Source organism: Dasypus novemcinctus, chromosome 1 (assembly GCF_030445035.2).
Source record: "Dasypus novemcinctus isolate mDasNov1 chromosome 1, mDasNov1.1.hap2, whole genome shotgun sequence".
NCBI classification, from domain to species: Eukaryota; Metazoa; Chordata; class Mammalia; order Cingulata; family Dasypodidae; genus Dasypus; species Dasypus novemcinctus.
The window spans coordinates 122,660,918-122,678,562 of record NC_080673.1 but is presented as its reverse complement, the minus strand read 5'-3'; the positions used below and the strand labels follow the sequence as shown (position 1 = coordinate 122,678,562).

The window sequence follows — 17,645 nt, the reverse complement described above, 5'->3', positions numbered from 1 at the left end:
AGTTTTCTTTGCCAAAAAACAGTGGGCTCTTTTCTTTATCCTTCCCTTGGGGAAAACTCCCACTGAGTCATTTTACTGGCTTCTCTGCTTATCTTGCAATTCCACATCAGCAGCACCATTTTCATTTTTCAACATATGTAGGCAATTCCACTAGCATGCATGGTCTGTGGTTTTAAAGGAGATCATTAAATTTAGGTTCAACCCCAAACAGTGCAGGACAGAATTATGATCTCCTGTAATAATATTTAAAGTCTAGCAAAATTGGAGAGTTATCCCACTCATTTCCATGGGTCACACAAGTCTTTGAGAAGATCAATGCCATCCCCTCAGAAAACAAATAATTCAGGGCCACCAACAGATAGGACCTTTGCAATATCCTAGAGATGTTGCCCTGGTGAGAGTCTTAAGATGAGTGACAGAGCAAGTTAATTGCTCTCCAGGGAGAGTTAGTCACAATATTTTCTCTGCAATCAAAGCACTGTGTTCATACTTCTATTATCAAACTTAGCCTATTGTGGTTTATTCAAGTATAGTTTTGTCTTCCCCCATAAAACTCTGAGCTCATTTATGACAAGAATTCATTTGTCTTTCATACTGCAAACAATGCATAGGAGACCTTCAATATATATTAAATAATTAATTCATTGAGTCTAGGTGAAACTAAACCACCCTCTTATCAGGGAGATGGAAATGACTTATAACTTATATCTTGCTACCTAATGCATTAGGTTAAACCATATAAAATTGCTACTATTTACCATTTTTACAATTTCATACAATTCAACTTATATTTTTTTAAAATTCACCCAAAAAATCACACTATTTTTTCACGTCTTCCCTGGCTGACTTAGTTCCAACTTCACCCCCACAGTTGTAGGACACAGATGCAGATCACACTCAAGCCCAGGAGATAGATACCTGGCAGATGAGAATCACCCAAGTCCAGTGGCTCCTATGGATCTTTGGGAGATTTATTTACACAGTTCATGACCATCAGAGAAAGCCCAGGCTTGGTTTCAGTGAAAAATCATAGGTTTTCCTCAAAATTTTCCTCATCTCTAGATGTTTCCTCCAGATCAGCTGGATCTCAAGTCTGTGCCTGATAAGAATGTTTCATGTAGTTTGCCCCAGATCCACCTTCTAGAATTGTGCTAAACCAAGACCAGCATCTGTAGTGGGACAATATTGACTCTACAGCAGGGGTTCTTAGCCTTTTTTTGTTACACAGACCCCTTTGCCAGTTGGGTAAAAACTACAGACCCCTTACTAAGTCCACACTATACTGTGTATTATTTAATAAATATATCACACCCACACCAACACGTCCCCACAAGAATGCTTTCTAAATTTCAATTCAAGCTCACAGATCCCTGGTTAAGAACCCCTGCACTACAGTGTTAGCTAAGGTCTGAGGCCAAGGTAAGCTTATATAGTACTTTGTTATTTTAGATGCAGTCTATTGTGATCTGGTAAAATTTAAAAAAAAAATTTTTTTAAAGGAAAAGTAAAAGATATGTAGGGGATAATAAAATAGGGGGAAGAAGAGAAGAAAGGAAGAGAAAGAAAGGGATAGAAAAATGAAAAGAAGGAAGAGTGAGAGGGTGGGAGGGAGGATGGGGCAGATAAAGCTAAGTAGAGGAAAGAGGAGATAAAAGAAGAGGAGGAAAGAAAAAAGAGAAAAAGAAATGTATGTGAAAGCATTGAGCTGCTTGAGCTAGAAATTGTGGTTGCAAAAACAGCCAGAGCTCAGTTATAGCTACTTTTTTTTAAAAAGACAAATATAGGCTCTTTCCCCAACAAAATGTACTTTCTGTGATCCAATCCACAGTGAGTGAAATGCTGAAAAGATAAATCTTTTTGTTAATCCTTGAAATGAATGTATTTAAGCAACTACAATCTCCATCAATAGAAGCAGGCTTCGGGCGTCAAGCTAAATTTGCCTAATCCAACACTTATCTCTGCTTGAGCTGAGTAGAAATCTAAACCTTAAACTATCAAAAACTGGTTTCATTATAATTTGGTAATAGATTCAGAGCTTAGATGGGGAAGAGAAGACTGACAGGATCCCTGGCAGCTTAACTAACTATGTGAAATGTCACAAATTCTTCCTCTAACTCTCCAGGCTTTCATAACAAAATAGCTAAATTAGCAATGCTTTCCTGAATTTAGAGGATGATCCTGACTCCTCCATATTTTGATAAGGGTACTATTATTATTTACATTATTAAGGAAAGAAAACATGAAATAGCACATATACAATTCAGAGTAAATTTTTACCAATGTTTTTCATTGAATTGAGATAACATTTTAAAAATACCACTAAATGAATTTGATGGAGTTCATTTTCTCTATACATTACTAGAGCAATCCCTTATACCGCAAACACTTTGCAATTACCATTTACCTAATTTATTACCAACACTTGAAGGCCCATGGTATGCAAGGTATGGTAGATGATAGATACACTATATGATTTACCATAATGAAGGCTTGTTCTCTATGGGAGCTTTGAAAGACAACATATTAAATGACACACATAAAATTCCATAAAATACAGCAGAGTTTTTCTTCATAAATTGTTTTCCACATTCTCATTTCCAACATCCCTTGTGATTTTTTTCATGTTTATAAATTCTTGTACAAAGTGGAAAAAGTAAGAATATAAGAAAAGATATGGGTTAACAGTCCCATGGACATGAAAAAAAAGGGGGCGGGGGAAGGAATAGGAAAGGTAAGAAGTAGTAAAGGAAAAGGTGGGCATCTGTTGCTCTTGCCTGCCTAGCATCTGCTCATCTCCCTTGATTTTTCTGTGGAGAACCAGCACTCCCTGCTCCCGGAGGTTTGGGGACACTTATCTGAGCCCCAGCCTCAGAGGTAAGCACATAGCCCAAGTCTGGTCAAGCAATTCATCCCAACTTCCCCAAAACTGTGATTTATCATTGGTGGTTATATGTCCAACGAGGCCCATAAGGGTCAATTCTGGGGTTTTGCTTTGAACTGTAGGAAGAAGAGTTCTTTTTCCAAGCTAAGATGTAAGGTTGGATAGTCAGGAGGCATTCTGCTACTTCATGGGAAAAAGCCTTTTGGAGAATAAAGCCAAAGTTGGAGAAGTGATGAAAACAAGAAAGAGAGATCCCTAATGACATCGTTCCCAGAACCTAGATTCAGTCGTGCCTGAAGTCAGCTATTTCTGGCCGATTTCAATTATGTTGGTATTTTTTGCTTTAACCAATTTGAGTGGGTTTATGTCATTTGCTTATTGCATAGAATGGGTTTAGGTCATTTGCATACACTGCATAGAGTTCAATTTCCCACAGCTTAGGCGTCTCCTATGTGAATAGATACACACCAAACTGTTCTGAAAAAAAGCCAGTACTTACTGCTCCATTTTCATGTATAACAACTGAATAAAATAAAAAAGCACCTTCTGGGCATGACTTGAGTAGTACCTACACTGTCTTTTTATCCCAGAGGAAAGCTGATGGTTAAAAATTCCATGCAAAACACACGATCTAATTCAATAAAATGCTGTCATCACAGGCAAGAGTTTCAGCCTTCACCCCTTTCACCAGATTTGGCCACTAAGCTAGTCATTTGGTTTCCAAAATTTCAGAAGACCAGGCACTTCCTTCAATTCATCTGAGAGAATGAAAAGAAGAAATGAGAACAGCCTAAAAAATCTTCTGCCCAGGCCCCTTGCCTGAATGAATTCCTGGACCATTTATATATTCATAAATTAACTCAGAATTAACATTAATTAATATTTTCTAATGGTCTGATTCAACAAATCAATGCCGAACTCTCACATTGACGTGGAATACTGCTAACCACAGATGAAAACTTACCTGTGTTTTTTAAAAGTCTTGAGTTGTGAAGTCAGATGGCCAGGACTGGAATCCAGGCAGCAGTTTACATCTTTTTTTTTTTTAATTTTTTTATTTCTCTCCCCTTCCTCCCCCCAACCCAGTTGTCTGCTCTCTGTGTCCATTTGCTGTGTGTTCTTCTGGGTCCACTTGTATTCTTGTCAGTGGCACCGGGAATCTGTGTCTCTTTTTGTTGTGTCATCTTGCTGCATCAGTTCTCTGTGTGTGTGGCCCCACTCCTAGGCAGGCTGCACTTTTTTTTTGTGCTGGGCGTTTCTCCTTAGGGGGTGCACTCCTTGTGCGTGGGGCTCCCCTACGCCGTGGACACCCCTGCATGGCAGGGCACTCCTTGCGTGCATCAGCACTGCACATGGGCCAGCTCCACACACGGGTCAGGAGGCCCTGGGTTTGAACCTTGGACCTCCCATGTGGTAGGCAGATGCTCTATCCATTGAGCCAAATCTGTTTCCCAGTTTACATCTTAATAGTGGGTGACCTTGGGCAAGGTCACTTAACCTTTCTGTGCTGCCATTTCATCATATAGAAATGGAGATATTAAGAGAACCTACCTCAATAAGACTATGGTGCAGATGAAATGAACTAACCCTATAAAGGATTTGTTAAAATCACTGGCACATAACAAGCCCTCAATAAATGTTAGCCTGTGTTATTTTTGTCCCCTGGCCCACTGACCTCCTTACTTGTCTTTATATGCACAAGGGTTCTGCACTGGCTGTTCCCTCTGCCAGACAATGCTCTCCCCCCAGACACCTGAGTGACGAACGTCCTCACCTCTTCTTTGTCAAGTCATACTTTTACCATCACATTTAATAGTGCAACTGACTCCTCCCCCAAGCACTTCCAACCCCCCAACTCTATTTTTTTCGCATGATACTCTAAGATACTATGTAACTAATTTTGTGTATAGTTTATTTTCTGTTTCTCCTGCCATTAGAACAAGTTTGAAGGTGAGAGAGATTTTTTTTATTCATGAAAGTAAACTCTGCCTTGCATATTACAGCTCAAAATGCATTGTTAAATCAATTACTGATATCACCACATTTTTCAGTCATAGCAAGTAATGCAATCATTGAGTGTTACAGCTGGACATGACCACAGTTCAACTCCTCCTTTGGGAAAGGGAGAAACTGAGTGCAACAGAATAGAATGTCTTGCTTAAGCTCGAAGGGCTTGAGCCAGCAGGAAAGTTCCCAGGTCTAGGTGCCCGGGCTGTGCTAAGTCTGGGCCCGGGATGCAGCCACCACACCAGCTTGCTAGAAGAGCAATTCTGACATTACTGTTACTGCAGATGTCTTATTTAGTGGCTGCCTTGAGAATTACTTCAACAGATTACAGCAATCATGAAAGTGTAGAATTAAGATAATAAAGAAAATCAACATGGGAAGAGAGAGGGAGTCGCTTCGTCCTATACAGGTCATTTATGTAAACAAAGGAAAAACACAGAGCTAAGCCACTAAATCAGAGGCGGCAATTAGTTCAATTATAGAGGAACTTGGTCCCATTTTGAGCAACATAACAAGAGTGATAATTCTTAATTGAGGTAAATTAAGTATTCTGACTACTCCACTTTCATAAAAAGAATTGCAAGCCAGAGCAGAGATCCAATTTACAAGAACTCGCCTTCATTCTTCAGAACAATTCATCTTTTCCTTTTTTTCCGCTTCCTTTCACATCTAGCTGTCAACTAAGAAAACAAAAGATACAAATCTCAATGAAAACTTGTCCTCTAGAACACATTATGCAAGTTAAATGTACGTGAGTGTGTTTAAATAATTATAGCCCAGTCTTCATATAAAAGATTCTGGAAAATCCAAAAGGAAAATAGGTAAGAAAGGAAAAGAAAAGGTTGGCATAGTAACCTAAGACGCAATGAAATAGCAGCCAAGACTAAAACTCTCTAGCATCATAAGGAAAACTCAAAATGTATAGCCAAAAGTTCACCATAGTATCTTTAGTGTATGAAAAAGAAATGGGTGGAACCAAGCTAATGATTTGGGACACAGTATAGTTTGTGGCATTTGCCCACCAAAAAATAAATTAGAAAAAATACATATGGTATGCTTATTAAATGCCCTTTTGCACATATAATTTGCAAGATTAGCTAGGAAAACACCCCTTCATTGCTTCAAACTATTTTGGTAGATTGGAACTGCTGTTGACAAAAATTTAATCCATGTTTTATCTGGAGCTCAAATAGTTTTTATTCAGATGGGGAAGACTCTTAATTATTACTTTTCAAATATATCCTAAAATGTGTATAACATGGGCAGTTACACATGAACCACAGACTCCAAAGGTTATATTCTTGAAAGTCATAGTCATGCAGATGCAGCTATGATAATTACAGCTTAAAGGGGATCCAAGCAACATATTTCATGACATTTGCCCTTAACTACCTTCCTTCCTCTTAGCAATATGACTGCTGGAGACAATAACTATATTATGCCATCCATGGATCTAAACATGCTGTTTATTCTGACGTGACGGCGACAATTACAGCAGCTGCTGGGAGGGAATAACGGGTGTGTTGACAGGGCTGTGCCTAGCATTAAGACACAATCGCCAAAATGCCCACACTCCCAAAGGGCACCAGGCCGTACTACAGAGGTTGCCAAACTCTAAAAAGGTATCAGATTAAACCATAAACTTCAGATCACTGCAGTTTACTCTACATAAATTATACCTCAATACAAAATGATTCTAATGTATTCCTTGCAGGCTATTGTATATTTTAGTCTGTATCTCCATGCAGGTACATGTGGTTCTTTTACCTGCCTACGGATGTTCTAGGTGCTGGTATAAGAAGGCATACAGAGGGGACTCTCCCTTTCTTTCTTCTCCAACTTAGGCCCTCTTCTGAAAGCTTTTGGAGGAAAACATTAGGCCAAGCTTGTGAATTAAAAGCATTATTAAATGTCTACTATGTTCTCTAAATTGTTTCAGGTACTAAAGAAACGTGTATTCATTGTACTGTTTAGGAATGTTTTATGCTTCATTTACTAAGAAATGAATGTTGACTCCTATTGCTATCGTATCAATATCAATGATATCAATATCTAATAAGATCAGTGAACCCAAGTCTATTGATGCACTTGCTCTGGTATCTTTTATTTTTTTTAATTTTTTCACTTTTTTTAAAGACTTATTTTTTATTTATTTCTCTCCCCTTCCCCCCAGTTGTCTGCTCTCTGTGTCCATTTGCTGTCTGTTCTTCTGTGACTGCTTCTATCCTTATCAGCGGCACTGGGAATCTGTGTTTCTTTTTGTTGCATCACCTTCCTGGGTCAGCTCTCTGTGTGGGCAGCGCCATTCCTGGGCAGGCTGCACTTACTTTCGTGCTGGGTGGCTCTACTTACGGGGTGCACTCCTTGCGTATGGAGCTCCCCTACATGGGGGGCACCCCTACGTGGCACGGCATTCCTTGCGTGCCTCAGCACTGCGCATGGGCCAGCTCCACACGGGTCAAGGAGGCCCCGGGTTTGACCCGCGGACCTCCCATGTGGTAGGTGGACACCCTAACCACTGGGCCAATCCACTTCCCTGCTCTGGTAACTTTTAGAACAAAAAGATAAACTCAGACTCAAAGCTACCAAGGCTACAATTATTCCCCGCAATCACAGGAATGGAATAATAACACAATGTTTACTGAGACACTGTTCTAAGAGTTTTATATGGATCCATATATTCAATTCTTATGAAAATTCTTTAAGTTGATACCATGTTAGTCTCTTTTCATAGATGAGGCAAGGCAGGCATGGAAAGGTTAAGTAACTTGTGCAAAGTTGTAGAGCTCATGGGTGGTGGAGCTGGAATTACAGTCCCAGGAGCAGAGTTAAAAGCCTGTGCCCTTGACCCCTGCACCATATGTCCCTCAGGAGAGTGGGTTTGGAAAAATGCAAAAACAAAAACCCAAACAGGCAATAAGAATTGAAAGGACAGCCCACAGAATCTACAGTCCACTACCCTTATCCCAGACATTGCCAGTAAGTGCCAAGAGCTCTTTCTTAGCTAGAGAAGAGAGAGGAAGGAAAGGAGATATGGAAAGAGGGAGGGAGGGAGAGAAGGAAGGAGAAAAAGAGAAAGGAGCGGAGTAAGGGAGGGGAGGAGGAATGAAGCCCTCCCCTCCCTACTACAGTGATGCAACTTACCTTCCCATAAATGAGAGGTCTGTTCTGGCACATGTGAAAAAGGGACAGAACTTTTTACAAATGTATATCTATCATCATTTCTTGAGAAGAGAGCACTAGAGCAAGTCAGCAAACTGCACTCTGCCAAAACTGAACCTTTATTGCTTCTGAAAAAGCTATTTAAAAATAAACAGAATTTAAATTTACTTGAGATGATATATTTTACTGTGGTTACTCCAGAAACATGAGCTCCTGTCACACTGGAGAGGGAACTGAGGAATTTTCTCAAGGCTGATGGGATTGACTTAGTCTTGGTGTCCTTTCTCAGAGCATGGGAAGAAGTCCCCATGACAGAACAGCCTGGAAATTCTGCCAAGAGGCTGGGAGTCATGGGAATCTGCCCAGCCAGCTTCGTAGAGGTCACTGAACCCCATGGAGACGTTAAGTTTTGGCACTTAAGAGAGGAAGCCAGAGACATTCTAGTTTCAAAAGGCAGAAGAAACAACTGTAAGTAAATATGCTAACTGCTGTATTTCCTGGCTTGGGTTACGTTTACCCACAGACTTATTCATCAACATTGATGAAAAGCATGACTCTCTAAATGGCCCATTATAGTCTACATTCTTAATGAACCACCCCTGAAAGAAAATTACTTTGTCTATGTGAGTGAAGCAGCACCTATGTCTATTAAATATTAAAAACTTCAAGAAATAAATAATATACAAAATGTAAAAATGCATCCCCTGGACCAAGAGCTGGCATGGCCACATCCTCTGCACACTCACACACAGTTGGTAATAGTGCAAAGGCCTGCAGCAAAGCCACGGGTCTGGAGGAAGAGATGGCACAGCCACCACAACCACAGATAATCCTACAGATGATAACAAAACTCAAAATTAGCACACCCAGTAGATGGATTTCCTTCAGGTTCCCACATCATCTAAACCAAAGCCTATATATATATATATATATATATGTATATATGTATATATATTAATTTTAAAGAAACTTTAGATTACATAAATGTTACATAAAAAATATAAGGGATTCCCATATGCCCCCTTCCTCCCCCTCCCACACTTTCCCACATTAACATCTTTTGTTAGTGTAGTACATTTGTTACAATTGATGATAGTACAACTACATATTGAAGCATTGCCACTAACCATGGATTAGAGTTTACATTATAGTTTACACTCTGTCCTGTGCAGTTTTGTAAGTTATGACCTGTATCCATCATTACAGCGTCATGCAGGACAATTCTAATGTCCCGAAAATTCTCCCATATTACACCTATTTTTCCCTCTCTCTGGTGGCCACTGCCTCCAAATCAATGATAACAGTTCTTCCATTGCTAGAATAACAATAAATCTATAGTAGAATAATAGTAAATCTACTTTAGTCCATTGTCCGTTCCCCAATCTTGAGGATTTGCCTCTCAATTAGAGGCAAAGCCAATAGTTTTTATATCATAGGAATATGTTTTCCAAATATTCTACTTTTTAAAAATTTGTCATTTATATGGGTAAGACACAGAAGTTCAGGGAGAGAGACAGTAGGGTGAGACAAACAGAAAGAAAGAGACACATGGCTTTCCCTTAATCTTCAAACCTATAGTAAATCATCAAAATGGTAGTTGAATTTAAAAAATAAACTCCAAACTGAGGAACATATTTCTATTACTATAGACAGAGATTCTGGTTAGGGATTCTAGGTTACCATATGTAGATGGAAGCAACAGCAAAGTGAAGCAGAGCATTTTGATGCCAAACCAGAAAAATCACTGTTTTTCCATTTCCAAATAATCTGTAAAGCAGACGTTCCTGACTCTTAACCCTTCTTATCCCTGACCCTCAGCCCATCCATCACCCATACCCATCCAAAAGTCCTTCCTCTGATCTGTGCCCCAGTGGTAGAGGTCAGGGAGGGGGTAAGAGTCAGGGACAGAGCAAGCCTTTGAGTAGGCGTGAGGATATCTGTTTTGCACATTACCTTCAAATAAAAGTGCTGCAAGTTTAACTGTGCAACGTCAGAATGGCCCTGCATGAAAACTGAGTCAAAATAGCTACGTCCAAATATCTTTCAGTGAGAGTAGCTGTTATAAAAGTGTCAAGATACAAAGACATAAAAACCAATGAACACAATTCTGGTGGCATGACATGCTGTAGAGCATGTTTAAAGATGCTCATCAGTCCATTCCCTGATGCACATCCCCCAAATGCCAACTCTTAGAGTAGTAGTGTAGGATGGAGGGGTTACAGAAGGAAAAGATTAGAAGATATGAATTAGGCCGATCCTCTAATAGTCTGACATGAGCTTAATACATGATCTGGAGTAAATCATTTCATGTATTGGCACATTAACTTTTCCTCTATAACATGTTAACAATAACAACTGGCTTGCAAGAGGAGGCACACCATAAATAATCATTAATTAATGATAGAATTCATGTATCTCCCCTAGATGTTTCCAGGTTTTCCACTTTAAGGAGTGAACTGGTCTTGGCTGAAAATATAAGCAGCAGTTCTTATGGCTTTCTAAGGAGGGACCCCTGGAGGGATTTGGTATCTTTGGCTACACTCAACATTTCAATCCCCCCCATCTATTCATTAACACCATATTTCAGTGCAAAAATCATCTTCATAAATCCCAAATATAATATTCTTCTCTCAACTCCTTCTTAAAAGGCTCTAAAAAGCATTTCTTGCTTTTTAGAAAAAAAATGGTCTTGGAATGATCTCACATAAAATGATAATCATGTATATAGCAAATCCATTCATTGAATAAACCAGTAATTTTTACTACCTGCAAGGTATTGTTCTGTGCTGCTAATAGAATCAGTCATTGTTCTTCACCTTCAAGGACTGATAGTTTAGGGAGGAAGCTAGGCACAAAAACACAGAAATAAGCATTTATAATCCCACAAATAGTGGGAGAAAGAAACAGCAAAACACTGAAAGCTAAAAGCCAGGGTTCTGGAGTCAGACAGTCTAGATTTGCGTCTTCGCTCCAACATTTGGACCTGGATTTCTTTATCTGTAAAATGGGAATAATAATGTTACCTGCCTAAATTGTTATGCGAATTGAATGAGAAATGCATGTAAAGCACTTCTCACTGGGCAGGGAACATGATAAACATTTGACAAGACTTAGATTAATGGCATGGTTGTTAGGTGTTACACTAGGAGTAAGTACAAAATTGTATGACCCCAGGAGCTAAAACTACCAGTCTATCCCATGGAGATCAAAAGAGTCTTTGGAAAGGAAAGAACAATATGAGTTCTCTTCGTGGAAGAGTAAAAGTTTTCCAGGCAGACAAGAGGGAGAAGAGAGCATTCCAGGAAGAGAGGACTGTCAAAGAGTTTCACATTCTGGAACAGTCCCCTTAAGGCAGAGGTTCTTAACAAGGGGTTAGTGAGCTTGTACTGAAATTCAAAAAAGCATTATTCTTGCGGGGATGTGTTGGTGCAGGTGTGATATATTTATTAAATAATGCAGAGTATAGTGTGGACTTAGTAAGGGGTCCATGGTTTTCACCTGACTAGCAAAGGGATCTGTGGAACAAAAAAGGCTAAGAACCCCTGCCTTAAGGCCTCCAGCCTAGAGTATAAGGTGGAGTACCAAGAGATGAGGCTGGGGATCATGGAGGTGACTCACAAGTTATGAGAGAAGTTGTAAATTATTTTCAGTAAAATTGAAATCACTTAGATGTTTTCAAGGAAGGCTTTGACAAGAACAGTGAGTTTGTTCATTTGTTTTTGGTTGGTTGGTTGTTTTTCAGAAAGTCCAGTGGCATCTGGGAAAATGGAGTGGAGAGGGAGAAAATTGGTATCAGGAAGAGTAGGGAGCAGCATTCCAAAGGAGGGATGAAAAGGCAAAGGAAGAAATGATGGAGAGATTCCAGGGACACTTCAAAGATGCAAGTTATAGGCTATGATAACTAGTTGGATGTGGGGATGGAAGGAAAGGAAGGGATCAAGGATGACACTAAGGTGTCTAGCTTGGAATGGTGAAGTCATTAAATGAGATGATGAATGTCAGAAAAGAAAGTTCAGAATAGAAGAAAATATATGAAAGAATTTGTTTGCATTTAGGCCTGTTCTGTGGTACATCTAGGTGAAAAATACCTCTAGCCAGTTAAAAACAGAGACATAAAACTCAGAGAGATTTTATTACTTGGGACGCAGATTTGAGAGTGATTTTTCTAAAATAGACCCTATTCGAACAGATAAGATCACCCCAGGATCACTAATCTCATAAATGGTACCATCTATGCAAATTATTGTGGAGGAATATCTGGTAGACTAAATAAACACTGTAGAAACAGTATATACATTTTTTATATTAACATACATCTACCAAAATCCCTCTTGATTCCCCTGCCTATGAAATTGAAAAATATCAATTACGTAAGCAATTTATAACATTCTTTTCCAAATAATCTACCTCCTAGATGACTAATGTAGTTATACCTAAATTCAAATCTGGTTGACAATCATCCCAATTTTTTTAAAAAATGAAAGAAAGAAAAAGAAAAAATAGATGAATTGACCAGAGTCAGCTAATGGCATGACCCTGTTTGGGCTCCTTCCTGACCATAACTCTTAACCACATGACTTCTATTCTTTCTTCTTTCCCTCCAGTCACAGGGCAGGAGGTATCCATCTATCTATATTCTCCTGTACTTTGATAACCAAAGCCTTGAACCTTCCCAAGGACTTCTCTCAATGGATTCTCCCTGTGCTCTCCTTGGATCCTCACCATTCCTGTTCTATTGTCATCTCTCTAGCAGCATTTAAACATGCTCAAATCTACGCCATCTTCAAAATGATCCTCCCTCAACCCCATCACCCCCTTCCTATTATGCACCTCTCTCCTTTCTTCTGCAGCAAATTCCTTTAAAGAAGACTTTTTTTTTAATCTCTCCCCTCCTCACCACCCAGTTGTCTGTTCTCTGTGCCCATTTGCTGCGGGTTCTTCTTTGTCCGCTCTGTTGTTGTCAGCGGCATGGGAATCTGTGTTTCTTTTTGTTGTGTCATCTTGCTGTATCAGCTATCCACGTGTGCACCGCCATTCTTGGGCAGGCTGAACTTTCTTTCGCACTGGACGGCTCTCCTTATGGGCGCACTCCTTGCGCGTGGGGCCCCCCTACACGGGGACACCCCTGCATGGCACAGCACTCCTTGAGCGCATCAGCACTGCGCATGGGCCAGCTCCACACGGGTCAAGGAGGCCGGGCGTTTGAACTGCGGACCTCCCATGTGGTAGACGGACACCCTAACCACTGGGCCAAGTCCACTTCCCTAAAGAAGACTATTTTACCATCTCCATTTCCTTCTTTCAAACCATCCTAAAACTACTACAATCTGACCTCTGCACTCATTACTTTCATCTCACTAAAGCCAACAACAATCTATAGTATTGATAAAACCAATGGATAGCTTTCAGTCTTTATTTTACTTAACTTCTCAGCAAACATTTTAATGCTATGACTGTCACTTTTTTATTGACCATTTTTTATTGATTTGACTTCTGTAACATCACATTCTCTGGTTTCACACAATCTCATAAAGGTTCTGTCTTCTCACTTCAGATTCCTTCAAAAGTCCATAGTCTTCTCTTAGATCTTTTATGTAAACCCTCCTCCATTTCACTCTACATACCACTCCCAGACAATCTCATTCACTCCTACTCTTTCAATTATTCTCTATATGCATATTACTTCTATATCCATATTACCAGCCCAGAATGCTTTAATGAATTCTAAATCTATGTATTCAGCCACCGACTGGGTGGTACTTTCATATACCCATCTGAACTCATCAATTTCCTCCCTATATCTGGTCCTGTACAAATGGTCCCTACACAGAAAATGGTACCCTTGTTCTGTCAGTTGCCCATGCCAGAAATCTGGGAATCATCCTAAGCTATTTCCCCTCCTGTATATCCAAACAAGTATCATTTCCTGATGATTTCATTGCCCAAATATCTGTTGATCCCCACTTCTATTGTTCTGATCCTGGCCACTACCATCTCTTGCCTGAATTCTTATAGTAGAATTACACCTAAACTTCATGTCTAAAATATTGCTCCTTCTGTCATTCTGCAGCCAAGTTATCTTAAAATAAAAATCATATCTTGTCACACACACCTGTCCTATCTAGTTCAAAGTTCCTTAAAAAGTTCTCATTATCCTTAGAATAAATCTAAATTCTTAATATGGTTTTATAAGGCATTCCATGATCACACTCTGGCTCCCTTTTTTTTCATTTCTTACCACTCTTCATTTCAGGTTGTAATTTCCAGACACTCTGAACTTTATTTAGTTTCCACCTTTCATCTTCAGATGTTCACACTTGTGGTTCTTCTGTCTCTGCCTTGTCTTCACATAGCAAGACTCCATTCATTCTTTGGCTCTGCATGAAGGTCACTTCTTTGAGAAAGTTGTCCCCTAACTCCTAGGTTAGGTTAGGTTCTCCTGGTATTTGATTCATAACCCCCAAACATATAATATCCCATCATAATTTTGCTAATTACTTGTTAAATTACTATCTATAAATTCTATGAGGATAAAATTCATGTCTAACTTGCTCACCATTATATTTTGGTGCATTCACTTAGCCAGTGCTCAGTGAACACTTGTAAAGTGACTGGATGATGAATGGATGAATAAAAGTGAGTCACAGGGAGAATGCTACTCTAATTTGTACATGACACAGGATTGGGAGAGGTAGGTAGTAAATAAATTGTGTAACAGAACTGAGTTAATAAATTATTTTGATTGATTAAAATGAAAAAAGAGTAGGAATAATTATAATGTCCTACATTCATACTCAATGAATCATTCACATGGATATAAAAGAGAATCATGTTTCCCCCATGTCCTCTCTCCAGCCCCTGGATTCTCACCCATTCTTCCCTCCTCTGCATTCCCCAACACACCCCACTGCCCACCTGTGAGAATTTGTGAGGCTGCAGCTTGAGGAGATCCCAACCTGCTGAGCATCTGCACACCCACCAAGAAATTGGGGCACAGCTCAAATATTTTTTCAGTTTTCCTTTGTGCAGTTTAAGTCTCCATGCCCAGGCCATGAAGAGCCAGGTCAGCATGGCAGACACTGGAAGTCAATGATGTCTTTAAGGAAATGAAAGGCTCCAGTGGACGACTGTCAGCAAGACTTTCAACTACCAGATTCCCTATACCACAGTACTGCCTCTCTTTTTGCTTCCTCATGAGGACTAGTGCCAGATGTTCTTTGTGATCAGCCTGGATTCCCCCCATTCAAGTAGGGCCAAACCCATTACTACTTCCTGATTCTGCTCTTCTCCAAGGATGAAATGACTTTCAACATTAATGAGGGAAGAGGCATAAAAGGGAAAAATGGAATTTTCCTTCTTTTAGCCTATTGAAGGGATAATTAAATAAAAGTACTGAACAGCACACTTGTAACAGTGGTTTCCAAATATCACCTATAACACCAATGGCATTCTGCCACATATTTACTTGTCCCTAGTCAGTATTTTTCACATTTCCTGTAGCAACTATTTTAACTTTTTATTCTGCACAGTCTCCTGGCCCAATTTGGCCCAAAGCAAATTAAGAGAAAAAGAGTGCTCAGAATCAGGGTGGGCCTTAATCCAGATTACTGGGAGCCTTTATAAGCAGGAGAAACCCAGACATAGAAAGAGAAAGCCATGAGGAGGAGCTAAAACAAGGAAGTCAGTGGAACCCAAAAGAAAAGGAAAAGATATCACTATGTGATGTGAAGCACGGACACAGGCTAAGGTTCCCTAAATCATTCCCAGTAGAAAGCAGCCTCATTTTTGGACTCTCCTTCCCTCAAAACTGTGAGCCAATAAATTCCCCTGTTTTAGCTCAAAACAACTCAATGTGTGGTGGTTGTGCTAGCAGATCAGGAAAACTAAGACCATCCTATTTTAAATCATAAAGTTATACAATTACAAAAATTAAAAATACTACAATATAAGAAAGAGAACCCCTAAAGTCCCATCCCTTTCTAAGAAGTAAAATTCTAAGAATAACATAAGTAGACACATGACTCCATACAGAGAACAAGACAAATGCCCAGCTCAATCAGGATAGAGACTTAATAGGCAATCAAAAACTATCAAAATAATGAAAAGAATGACATTCAGAGCAGTCAGCCCTCACACCACCGTTAAAGGAAAATATTGCTGCCACTTCCCTCAAATCAAGCAATATTAAAAGTGGAAGCAGCATAACAAAGCATGTCATGGTATAAAAACCTAAATCATGCCAAGTAACTATGATATTATGCATAGGTCAATGCTTTGCACACCTGGTTTTCCATATCAATAGATAGTGTCAAAGAATTTATTTGAGTTCTTTGAACTGTGAAATCACTCATTTGTCCCCAAGAAGGAAAAGATCTAGTTAAACTTGAGATTAAAGAGGTGAATAAAAGTGACCTCTGGACTGCTAAGGCAAGAAATTAGACACACTGCTAAGGCAGGCAGTCTTCAGACATGATCTATTACAGGGACGTCTTCCTTCAGATGAGAGGGAGGCTAATCCTTTTGCAAAGCATGACAATGTCTCAAACTTGACTGTGGTGAATCCAAACCAGATTTGTATGCTATATGATCAGCTTCCAAAATAGAAAATCATTTTTTATATCGTATTAGGTTTAGTTTTATTAGATTTAAATTTGCAAATAAAGATATAAAAGCCTGCAATGAAGTTTACGCAACATGCCCTGAACTCCCTTGATGCTCATATTGCAGAATAAAATGTCAGATTATAGCAAGATAGAAATATATGGAATCACTGCTTTGCTACAACAAAATGCTGTCAAAAGGTAACAGGATTCCCCACATCCTTAAGAAGAACCATTCAAATTTTCACCTTTGAAGAAAGAAGGCCATGGTAATCTCTCAGAATATTCTCTCTGATATCCTAGGTTTTTAATTTAATGTCACCAATTCTTAAGCCTTCTACTACTTTGGCAGCATGTTAAAATCTTGGAGGCTGACTTACCTTTTTGCAGTCAGATAAGGACTTCTCATTGGCCAATGTGCTGAAAATGCTGGTCTGCAAAATAGGAAGGTAGGAAACACATTAAAGATATCAAAGTACAATAATGTTGACCCTGTTCTGTTCATTTCCAGTCCTAAGGTAGGCACTGCCTCCCATGACTCCACTGATTTCTCTGGACTTTAAAATGTGTCCTTTACTGTTCCCACTGCCATTCTTTCCAAGTGAGAACACTCACTATGGGTCAAGAGCAATCCAGTGAGGTAGGAACTCTTAATTATCACCATTTCTCAAACAAGGTAACTGAAGGCGAGTTAGGTTAAATAATTGCCAAAGATCACATAGCTGGGCTAGAGTTAGGTCATGAACTAAAGCCAAACAATTGATTCCAGAGCCCATCTTCTTAACTGCACACTATACCCTCTCTCTTTATCATGAAAAGGTATGTGCAAAATATCAGAGAGTCAAATGACAAAAATATTTCAAATGGTGCCTGTTATAAACCTGAGTGATAGAGTTTCTCCCTCTTTAAGAGATTTCTGAGTCTGAAAACAGTTTCAGGACTTTTTCTCTCATCTTTACTTTCTTTAACACATTTAGTCTCTGCATGAGTGACTC

General features: G+C 39.4%; 1 protein-coding gene across 4 annotated transcripts in view; it reads right to left on the bottom strand.

Moving 5' to 3' along the window:
• Window positions 1–17,645, bottom strand: part of RASGEF1B (RasGEF domain family member 1B) — a 595,268-nt gene that overhangs the window by 362,339 nt on the left and 215,284 nt on the right. For all 4 annotated transcript variants that reach the window (XM_071215864.1, XM_071215856.1, XM_058296515.2 and 1 more), the window contains one exon: window positions 17,031–17,084. Coding sequence is in view for 2 of the 4 variants with exons in the window: in XM_058296515.2 (XP_058152498.1) it covers window positions 17,031–17,084 (54 nt within the window). In the remaining 2 variants the exon portion in view is untranslated. The remainder of the gene's footprint in view (window positions 1–17,030; window positions 17,085–17,645) is intronic.